This window comes from Coturnix japonica, chromosome 3 (genome assembly GCF_001577835.2).
Source record: "Coturnix japonica isolate 7356 chromosome 3, Coturnix japonica 2.1, whole genome shotgun sequence".
Classification (NCBI taxonomy): domain Eukaryota; kingdom Metazoa; phylum Chordata; class Aves; order Galliformes; family Phasianidae; genus Coturnix; species Coturnix japonica.
Window position 1 is genome coordinate 95,333,541 of NC_029518.1, and position 10,453 is coordinate 95,343,993.

At 61.0% G+C, this 10,453-nt stretch overlaps 2 protein-coding genes across 3 annotated transcripts; one reads left to right on the forward strand and one right to left on the reverse strand.

The window, feature by feature from the left end:
* Nucleotides 1-47: 47 nt before the first annotated feature.
* Nucleotides 48-5,645, reverse strand: SNX17 (sorting nexin 17). 2 transcript variants are annotated; one of them, XM_015859570.2, is made up of 15 exons: nt 5,473-5,645; nt 4,681-4,755; nt 4,393-4,510; nt 3,894-3,958; nt 3,697-3,807; nt 3,378-3,468; nt 3,198-3,285; nt 2,515-2,584; nt 2,305-2,397; nt 1,951-2,154; nt 1,676-1,813; nt 1,459-1,536; nt 1,196-1,270; nt 885-926; nt 48-798 (listed from the first exon to the last, which is right to left on the reverse strand). In XM_015859570.2, the coding sequence occupies exons 1-15, from the start codon at nt 5,530-5,532 to the stop codon at nt 679-681; spliced, it is 1,428 nt and encodes a 475-aa protein (XP_015715056.1). In that variant the 5' UTR covers nt 5,533-5,645; the 3' UTR covers nt 48-678. The 2 variants fall into 2 exon arrangements, with proteins under 2 accessions (XP_015715056.1, XP_015715057.1); XM_015859571.2 differs by having other exon boundaries at nt 1,676-1,798; nt 5,473-5,644.
* A 99-nt stretch (nt 5,646-5,744) lies between these two features.
* On the forward strand, nt 5,745-9,857 carry EIF2B4 (eukaryotic translation initiation factor 2B subunit delta). The gene is made up of 12 exons (XM_015859564.1): nt 5,745-5,927; nt 5,996-6,134; nt 6,217-6,414; nt 6,813-6,895; nt 7,099-7,190; nt 7,393-7,507; nt 7,813-7,889; nt 8,083-8,185; nt 8,732-8,859; nt 9,045-9,225; nt 9,308-9,488; nt 9,610-9,857. Exons 1-12 carry the CDS (start codon nt 5,760-5,762, stop codon nt 9,810-9,812), a joined length of 1,668 nt encoding a protein of 555 aa, XP_015715050.1. The 5' UTR covers nt 5,745-5,759; the 3' UTR covers nt 9,813-9,857.
* Nucleotides 9,858-10,453: the final 596 nt, after the last annotated feature.

Here is a 10,453-nt window from a genome sequence, read left to right on the forward strand (position 1 = left end):
AGGTGGGAGGGGAGCGATGGCTGCCACCCCACAAGAGACAGCCCAAGTACCAATCAGGATCCATTTTAATCATCATTGCAGTATGTAAACATTGGTTACTGTCCATTAATGCTCTGGTCGGTCTGAGCAGCAGGAGATAGGTGGTTACAAGCCTAGATTACACTGGAGTCTACGAGCGGGTTAGAGACAGGGCTCTGCGCAGAGCCCCACCGGAGACAGCTTACTGCACTCTGTCTCTGAGCAGAAACCTAAAGGCTAATTTGGCATTATGGAGCCTTGCGAGGGCCGCTCGGTGCCACCGGGCTGCTGCCAACACCCCCTGGGGCGGCCGCCTGCCCACACAGCGGGCCAGGCCTGATGTAGGCCCAGGTCCTCCCAGGGTGGGAGAAGGGGGGGCTCTGCCCCTCCAGAGCTGGGCTGGGCTCCGTGACACCTGCTCCAGGGCTCGGCACCGGCACAGGCTGCCCCATGGGAAGCCGGCAGCAAAAGGAGCTCAGCTGCCCCCAGCCTTGAAGGCAATGGTGGGTTGGGGATGCACCCCCCAGCCCTTGGGGAGCAGGGGAAGGTGGATGGTAGCAGGTGAGAGGCACGTTGATTGCAACCTGTCTGCAGGTTGTACATTCCTCAGCGAAGGCCCTGGGGCCCTCAGGCCAGTGCTGTCCTAGGAGGGGGGAGCGGCTACAGATCTTCATCACCAATGCCCTCAAAGGCATAATTGCCATGGAAGTCGTTAGCGCCCACATCGTTAGCAGAGCTGGAGTGGCTGATCCCTCGCAGACTGACAGAGGTGAGTTTGCTCTGTGAAAAGAGATGTGATAAGGATCCCCTTTGCGCTCCAGCTCATCTCAGGGTGACAACACCCGCTGCACACACACACAACTCACCGAGAGTTTGGCCATCGGCTCCCGGGAGGCATCAGGCGAGTCCTGGGGGGACAGCACGGTCAGGCAGCCTTATGTGTCACCTCCCCGTGCTCACTGCTATTCACACCAGCCCTTGGCCAGCGCTGCCAACCCTCAAGGTGAGGTCTGGGAGTGCCCAGCCATAATTGCCTCCCTCACTCAGGGACGGCCCCAGGGCCAACTCTGTCTCATCCCAAGGCTACAGGAGCGACAGCCCTGCTCGTGGAACCTCTGTGGCTCTGGTACCTGACCTGCAGCACTCATCTCCCTACAGGGGCAGGAGTCACACTTACCAGCAATGGGGGTGACTTCACGGCTTGCTGGCTGTCCGAGCGCCGCAGGGCCCCGTTCACCCGCCGGCGGAACATCTGCAGGGGAGAAGCTCAACTCAGTAGCGGGGTCCCCATGGGTAGGTAGCTCCAGGAGCTGAGTTTCCTCCTGGGGATCCTTCAGCTGGCCCCATGCTGAGGAGGGCAAGCAAGGCCAAGCCTAGACCTCACAAACTCACAGGGATGAGATGGGACCCGCCTGGACAACATGCTTACCCAACCCTTACCTTGCGGATGCTGCCACCTGACTTTTTCACCATCAGTTCATCCACCATGGATTGCAGGCAGATGCTCAGCATGATGGCCTACAAGAGAGAAGTGTTATCAGACAACGGCCCCACACACCCCACGGCCTTCCCAACACACCATGCTGAGCCCAGACCTCTCCCTCAAGCTGCCCCTCATTCCCACCCTTTTCCACTGCTGGTGTGCAGGCAGCCCTACCTGTGGACTGGTGATGGTGACCCACTGCAGCCGGTCCTTGCTCATGAGATACTCAAAAGCCAGCTCCAGCTTCACCTCTGACTTCCCTGGGCTGCTCCCTGAGGGACCATTGCTCATGGGCACCTGCACAGACACAAGCTGAGGCACACAGGCCTTTCACCACTGCCAGTTCCCATGTCCCAAATGGCTGAGACCCTCCCCAGCCTTCTAGACTGGCCAGCAGGCTTCCTGCTGAGCTGTCACAGCCGGGTCCCAGCAGCCCTCCAGGGACTCACCGAGGACGTGACCCGCCAGCACCGCATGCGTGTAACCTTGAAGCTGCCTTCCTTGATCTGCTCACTCGGCAGCCGCACTTGGAAGTTGAGCTCGTTGTTGCCGGCGCTGACGACAACGTGGCATCCCTTCTCGGGGAAGTCTGTGACGCAGGGATCGAACTTGAGATAGCCGTAGTACTTCAGGGTCTGCGCCAGTCGGATGAACTGTGGGCAGAGCCAGGGAAGGTCAGCACCCACAGGCAGCTCCATCGGTTGGAAAGTGGGCACCAAGCTCAGCCCTGGGGCTCTTATGGGGCAATGGGGCCAGTCAGGCACCTGCAACTACTCCAACCACAGCCTCACGCCCTCCCCTACCTCCTTCTTGGAGACTTTTTCCTGCAGAGACTTGAGCTGCCGGTGCTGCTCCTTGTTGACAAGGATCCATCCATGCTCGATGTCTGACACCGTCTATCAAGAAGCAGAGGCTGGTGAGCAGCTGGGCCCAAAGTCCTCAGAGCTGCAGAGCAGCCAACTGGGGAGTGTGGTGCCTCCCTCCTCACCCTGCTGGGCCACACAGACCCTCACCTGTGCATACAGCAAGTTGAGTCCCACACGATGCTCCATTACATCGTCATCATAGGAGGAGTCCCAGTAGCTGGAAGGGAACCACACGAGTCAGCTTCTTCCCCAGCTCCTGACAGCTGTGGGGAGAACACTGTCCTACATGCAGGGACGTGGAGCTGGGCTGCCCCCACAGCCTGGTCCCTTCAATAGCACTTAGCAGCCACATCCCTCTCACAGAACCATGGAGGGTCAAGAAGGAACCTCTGGAGATCATCCAGTCCAACTCCCTGCTAAAGCAGGTTTGCTACAGGACATTGCACAGAGTAATTTTGAACTGGGCAGCCCAGATGCCCAGGGCATAACAGAGAAGAGGAGAACCCCTGCTGGCTCATGGTTAACCTTTGGTCAACTGCTGGTCAACCAGGACACCGTCAGCTTCCTGGGCCACAAAGGCACTGCTGGCTCACAGTGACCTACTGGCCACCAGCACAGCCAGCTCCTTCTCTGCAGGGCTGCTACAGGCAGGCAGCACCACGCCTGGGAAAACAGACGCAAGGACCAACCCCAGTAGGGCAGTCCAGGCCCAGCATCACTGGGGACACGCAGTGCATTCACAGGTGGGTCAATGGCAGAAGTGGAAGGGTCCTTCTGCATAGCAGGGAGTCCTGAAGGGCACCCCCAGATGCTGAGTTGCTGCAGCTCACCTCTTGCGCAGGATGATCCTGAACTCAGGGTTGTGCAGGCTGGTGACAGACACGTATGGCAGCTCAAATTCCTGCAGCTTCCGCACAACTGCAGGGAAACGGCAGCTCAGCAGAGGCTCAGGGCTGGGGGAGCCCACCAGGCCCTTGTGGGACTGAGTGCCCATAGCGTGCTCTACTCACATGAGAAAGCTCCATCCTTGGTCTCTCGCACCAGGAAGAGACTGAAGTAGCCTACCAGGTCATCTGGTAGATCCAACTTTGAGGCCACAGCCTATGAGCGAGAGCAGGAGGTCACCACTGAGAGCAACAGCACCTCTGTACGTCACCCTGCAGCCCCCCGGTAGGATCCAGCCCAGGGATCTGCTAAATATGGGACAGGACAGGGGGAACAAATGGAGAAGCCAAGGGATCACGGCATCACAGAGCTCCACCGCTCCCCATCCCCCTCCCAAGGACAACCCTGCTCTGGGGCAAGCACAAAGCACAAGAGCTCCGGCACCTCAAGGACGTCCTCCGTCTGGTCTGAAGTGAGGATGGTGACCTTGACCTTCTGGCCATTGGAAAGCAGCACTTCCAGCACCACCTCCTCCGTAGGGATCTGCTGCGTCTCCTGCAGAAAGAAGGGATTGGCAGCCCGGCCCCATCTGCCAACTCACTCCTGGCTCATATCACCCCAGCCTAGCAGCTCCTTCCCACCTGCTGGGCCTTGCGTAGAAAGCTGTTGAAGGTCTCACTGCCTCCCAGCGTTGGGTCCTGCCGCACTGGGGTGGAAGACAAGCAATGAGAAGCGTTAGTTGGGAAGGCACAGGGACCCACATCAACTCCCACCTGCTCTGCAGCCCCTCAGTGTTTGCACCCAGACAAAGCACATGCTGAGTGCAGGGTGTGTGCATGGACAGCCCTGGGTTCCCTGCAGATGGGAGCATCGAGGGGTGCACCTTTGTTGGTGCAGGGAAAGGGAAGAGGCTTTGGACTGAGAAGCAGCACTGGCGGTGCTGTGTATTGCAGGCCGACGTTCAGGGAACGATGCCAGCTATTATCAGAGCACAGCCAGGAACACCGAGACCGACTGCTGCAAGCTCAGCAATGCAGGAGGAAGGGGCCAGCGCTGAGCCTGGGTGGCCACAGGAAGGTAACCTGGGCAGAGCTACCGTGGGTGGACGTGGCTGGCCCTGTGCTGCAGTCCCCTGCTTACCAGCCTGCATGTATTTCTCCAGCTGCTCCCTCCGCTGCTCTACCTCCGCTGGGGTGAGCGTGAAGATCTTCTTTGGGGGAAAGGCTGGTACCACGTTCGTGCCATATTCTTTCCTTAGCTGGGAAGAGAGCAGAGCGCTGTGAGAGCCCCCGGAGAGACAGGGATGGCAATGACACCCAACCACGGCTCCGATGAGCAGACAGCTCATCATCGCCTGCTCCCAGGCAGCAGGAGCCAAGGCAGGATGGCACATAGCAGGCAAGAGCTGCGTTGTGCCCTGCTCCCTACCTGCTCGTGCAGCCCCAGCAGCTGGCTGTAGCGCACCCGGCAGTGCAGCACCCCGTTCACGTGGATGTTGTAGGCCTGCAGTGGGGAGAGGATCGGGTCGGAACCGAGCAGCAGCACCCACAGAGTCATCATTCAGGTCGGAGAGGACCTCGATGTTCACCCAGCCCAACCCCATCCCATCCCATCCCAACCCATCCCATCCCATCCCATCCCATCCCATCAGCTCCGTGACCCTCCGTGCCACATCCCCGTGTTCCCCGAACGCTTCTGCTGTCGGTGTCCCCGCCGCCTCCCCGTGCAACCCCGCAGCCCGGCTCCTTCCCGGTGCAAACAGCCCGTGAGATCCAACCCTCACTCGGATCTCATCCCGGCCGTGCCCCCATCTCTCAGCCGCTCGGGGCTCCCCAGCAATGCGGCTCTCAGGGGCTCGGCCGACCCCAGGCCCATCCCCGCTTCGTTCCCGGTCAGTCCCGCGGCTCCGAGGGCAAAGTCTGCGGGCAGCTCCGGGCCCGCACCGACCGCAGCACGGCTCCGGGCCCCGCAGCGGGGCGGGAGGGCGTTCACCCGCACGGAGCACAACAGGAAGCGGGTCGGTCTGTCTGTCGGTCTGTCTGTCGGTCTGTCGGTCGCTCGGTCGGTCACTCGGTCGGTCGGTCTGTCGGTTGCTCGGTCTGTCGGTCGGGCCGCGGCTCCCCGGTCCTCCCCCCCCGATCCCCGGGCGGGGCCGAGCAGCGCCGCGCGGCGCCCCCGACGGCTGCGACCCCCCCTGGCCCCGCGGCCGCCCCCGCTCACCACGTAGGCGGCGCCGCCGTCTCCGGAGCGGGTCTCGGTCTCGGGGATGGAGAAGTGCATGGCGGGGCCGCGGCACCGGGCAGGGGGCGTCGTGTGCGCCCACCGCTACCGGCCGCGCTCCGCCGCCATGTCGGGCCCGGCGCTGCGCGGCGCCGCCCCGCGGGGCACAACGCGATGGCGCTGCCCGGGATCCGCCCCGCAACGCCCCGCAGCGCCACGGAACCGCCGCCCCGCCGTGAGCCGCCACCTCCGGCCGCCAGGGGGCGCTGCCAGCGGCAGGAGCCGCAATGTCCGGCCCGGAGGTGGAAGGGGCGGGGCGGGGTGTCATGGCGGAGCGGGACGAGGCGAGACGGGAGTGCGGGACGGGGCGGGAGCGTGGGGCCGAACCGGGACGGGACATGGATCACGGCGGACACGTTCCAGGTGCGGGCACGGCGGTACCGGCTGTAGTGCAGGTGAGCGGGGTTAAAGCATCGGGGAGGGGGAGGCGTGGGGCCGGGGCTGCTTCACCGTGTGCCCGCAGGGCCCCGAGCTGTCCCGGGAGGAGAAACTGCAGCTGCGGAAGGAGAAGAAGCAGCAGAAGAAGAAGAAGCGGAGCGAGAAGGGAGCGGAGCCGGAACACACGGAGCCGGGCACGGCGTTGGACAACGCACAGCACCGCGGTGAGGGATCGACCGGGGGAACAGGCTGGGATGTGTCAGCGATAGAGGATGGGCACAGGCCAACCCTCAGTGTCTCCTACAGCTGCTCCTCACCCCGCGGCCCCTCCAGCCAATGTCCCCAATGACAGCGAGAAGGGGGGCAAGAGCAAAGCGGAGCTGCGAGCAGAGCGCAGGGCAAAGCAGGAGGCGGAGCGGGCACAGAAACAGGCCAAGAAAGCAGAGATGGGGCAGGGAGCTGTGCCTGCCAAGGCCAGGCTGACCCCCACTGAGCCTCCATCAGGTAAAGATAGCACTGCTGGGTGTGGGTGGGTTGGGGCCTTGCCGGCTGCCCAGGGAGGTTGTGGATGCCCCATCCTTGGAGGTGTTCAAGGCCAGGTTGGATGGGGCCATGGGCAACCTGATGTATGGGGTCTCTGTGGGGATCTATGGGGTCTCTGTGGGGCTCTATGGGGTCTCTATGGGGGATCTATGGGGTCTATGGGGATCTATGGGGTCTCCTGGGCTACCTGATCTAGTAAAGGTGTATGTTTGGTGGCCCTGCCAGGTAGGGGGGTTGGAACTACATGATCCTTGAGGTCCCTTCCAACCCGGGTCATTCTGTGATTCAGTGCTATGCCTTGCCATTGGGGTGTGGGCTGCAGCAGTTCACTGCTGCCACCCTCTTTGTTATTCTCGCAGTGGTAAAGCGGTTGCCAGAGCACGTGCAGGTGGATGACCCCGCTGCCCAGAGGAAGCTGGCCAAGAAGCTGGAGCGGCAGCAGGTAGGAGGAGGGTTGTGCAGCAGTATATGAGCTGCAGGACGGTTCTGCCTCGGTTCTGTGTGCTGGGTGTCACGTTCAGGCATGGCAGAGGGAACCTTTGATGTAGCCCAGCCAGTAAGTGTGGGATGAAATGAGTGGTGTTGGAACAAGCAGGGCTGGGTGATAGCTTTGGACAAGTCATCATTGATGCTGTTTGGCGTTAGGTACCTCTGAGGCAGGACTATGGTACCAAGGTCAACCTGTTCTCCCACTTACACCAGTACAGCCGGAAGAAGCCGCTGACACAGCAGATGAGGTATGTGGCCTCCTCAGCCCAGACCCATGGCTCTGCTTTAGCCTCTCTGTCTGTAACATGGCCATGGAGCAAGTAGGGCTGGGCTGACAGATGTTTCCTTAGTGCATCCTTTGGGTTGCTGTGGAGGAACCTGAGCGTGCCTTGGCCTTTCCTGAGCTCTGGAGCACCAGAGCTGACAGCTCTGTCACCTTTGTCCCTGCAGCATCCCCTCCACAGTAATTCACCCAGCTGTAGTGCGCCTCGGCCTCCAGTACTCCCAGGGTATCATCAATGGTTCCAATGCCCGTTGTATCGCTCTGCTGGAAGTCTTCAAACAGGTATGGGAACTGCCTGAGCCCACCAGGCAGTAGAGATGTTACACCAGCATCTCTTTCTGTCCCCCAGCTACTGGGACTATGGTTCTGCTCAGTGCCCTCCACACCTCTTTGCTCTGGCCTCAAGCATCCGTCCTGCTGGGCTCCTGTTCTAGTTGTGCAGATTTGAAGCCCAGAGCTCCCTATTTCCCTTCCTGCAAAGATTCATCAGGCTGTGCAGTACACACAGTGCCTGGGCTGCGAGCTCCTGGGGGAGGCTGGGCACGTGCAATGCCTGGCCAAACTCACGCTTGTCCTTCTTGTTTCAGCTGATTCGGGATTATTCTACACCCCCTAATGAGGAGCTATCGAGAGACCTAGTGGCCAAGCTGAAGCCACACATCAGGTGAGGGGACCCAGTGCCAGAGTAGAGAGACTGTTGTGGTCCATCAACCACCTCCAGCTTTCTGTTCCACCGGAGCTTCACTGGGGCTTTGGTTCTGTCTCTCTGGCTGCCATCCCCAGCCCAGCTGCATCTTCCTGTTTTCTATTCTTGTCCTCCAGGCTACTCTGGAGCTAAGCACATTTCCTCTCTGCAGCTTCCTGAACCAGTGCCGGCCCCTCTCAGTCAGCATGGGCAATGCCATTAAGTTCCTCAAGAAGGAGATTTCATGTCTCCCTGATACCCTGAGAGAGGAGGAGGTGAGTGTCTGCACACAAACTGCAGGCTCCAACCAGGCTGCCCTGTCTGTAGGCTGATGGGCTGGAGTTTGTCAAGAGCAGGGCTGTAAAATGGGGGGAGCCAGCAATCAGAGGGTGGTGACGCACTGGAACAGGTTGCCCAAGGAGGCTGTGGATGCCCCATCCCTGCAGGCATTCAAGGCCAGGCTGGATGTGGCTCTGGGCAGCCTGGGCTGCTGGTTGGTGACCCTGCACATAGCAGGGGGTTGAAAGTGGATGATCACTGTGGTCCTTTTCAACCCAGGCCATTCTATGATTCTCTGAAGCTGCAGCAGAAAGAGCACATGTGGTGCATAGTGAGGCACCATGGTGTGCTGGCAGCTCTGTGCTGGGATAGGAACTGGCCCTGTGTGTTCTGTCTGTTCTTCCCTGTTGGAAGCAGAGGTGCCACTCAGCAAACAGGCTGGGAGCAGGATGGGGCTCACGGGCAGTGCTGAGCTCACAGTCATCCCAGGTGGCAAAGGACAAAAGTGATGCTGTTTCTTGTGGTACCACCCCCCCCCCCAGGCAAAGGAGAAGCTGCAGGGCACCATTGACAACTACCTGCGAGAGAAGATTGTTCTGGCAGCTGAAGCCATTTCGAAATCTGCCTTTGAGAAGATAAATGACAACGATGTGATCCTGGTGTACGGATGGTAAGAGTGCAGGTGGGGGGGTGACACTGCTCCTAGTGAGGGCAGACCTCAGCTCTACCCTGATTGGGGCGGATGGGGGGCAGGTTTGTGGGCCGGGGAAGGGAAGGGAAGGGAAGGGAAGGGAAGGGAAGGGAAGGGAAGGGAAGGGAAGCTCAGGCAGAGCAGCCCTATGAGGTACCCAACAGCTCGTCCCTGGTGAACCGCACGCTGTGCGACGCACACAAGCAGACAGACCGGAGCTTCCGTGTGATCGTGGTGGACAGCCGGCCGCGGCTGGAGGGCCGGGAGACGCTGCGGCGCCTGGTGCGCCACGGCATCCACTGCACCTACGTGATGATCAACGCCATTTCTTACGTGCTGCCCGAGGTGAGGAGTGGATGGGACCGGGATGGGAGGCTGCAATGTGATCACTGGGAGCTGATGGGTGCCTCCCATGTTTCTCTTGCAGGTGTCCAAAGTGCTGCTGGGAGCCCACGCGCTGCTGGCCAATGGCTCCGTCATGTCCAGAGTGGGGACGTCGCAGATCGCGTTGGTCTCCAAGGCTCACAACGTGCCTGTGCTGGTGTGCTGTGAGACATACAAGTTCTGTGAGCGGGTGCAGACGGACTCGTTTGTCTCCAATGAGCTGGGTATGGCTCTACCCCCTCCTTCCCACTTGTGGCTCTGCACCCTCCTCCTCCTCTTGGTCAGGATGTGTTGAGCTGTTGTGCCATTCCCCTACATGTGTGTCCTGATCCCTTCTCTCTGCAGATGACCCCGATGACCTGATAGTGCTGCGCAAGGGGCAGGCCCAGCTGGGCGGCTGGACAGAGAACAAGTCCTTGCGTCTCCTTAACTTGGTGTATGATGTGACACCGCCCGACCTGGTGGATCTGGTCATCACGGACCTGGGCATGATCCCCTGCACCTCGGTGCCTGTGGTCCTGCGGGTCAAGAACGTGGATCAGCAGTAGGGGGCGGCTGCGTGGACACTAATAAACAGAGCCCCGTGGTTGTAACTTCTCTCGTTGTTTATTGTGGCAGCCTGGGCTCAGTTCTGTGCCATCCTGGGAGCTGCTGGCACAGTGCGTGCATGGAGCTGCTGCAGGAGCACCCCAACCCCGCTGTCAGCAGAGCACCATGGGGTGGGAGCGTGGACTGGAGGTGTAGGGGGCGCCTATCTATGGCCACACGGAGCTGGGAGGGCACAAGGGAGCGGGGATGGGGGCACAGGAGGCCCCTGAGCCGGGCAGGGGCACATTGCACAGCGCAGAGCGGGAGTCAGGCCAGGAGCAACGTGAGGGAGGGGACGGGGCGGGGCCATGCAAATGAGGCAGCTAAAAACCGGGGCGGGGAGTGATGGTGGGGCGGGGCTATGCAAATCAGAGTGAGCGCGCAGCATGACGGGAGCGCATTAACGCAGGAGCGGAGCTGTGGTGGGCAGCCGTGGGTCCGTTGTGGGTGTGGGCGTGGGCAGCCCGGAGGGGCGGAGCGGGCCGGAGCAGGTGGGATGTTTGTGAGGCGGGTCGGCGTGTGGTGCGGGCTGGTGTCGGGGCGTGGGGAGCGGGGCGGGTTGAGAGCAGGGCATACTTACCTGGCAGGGGAGACACCATGA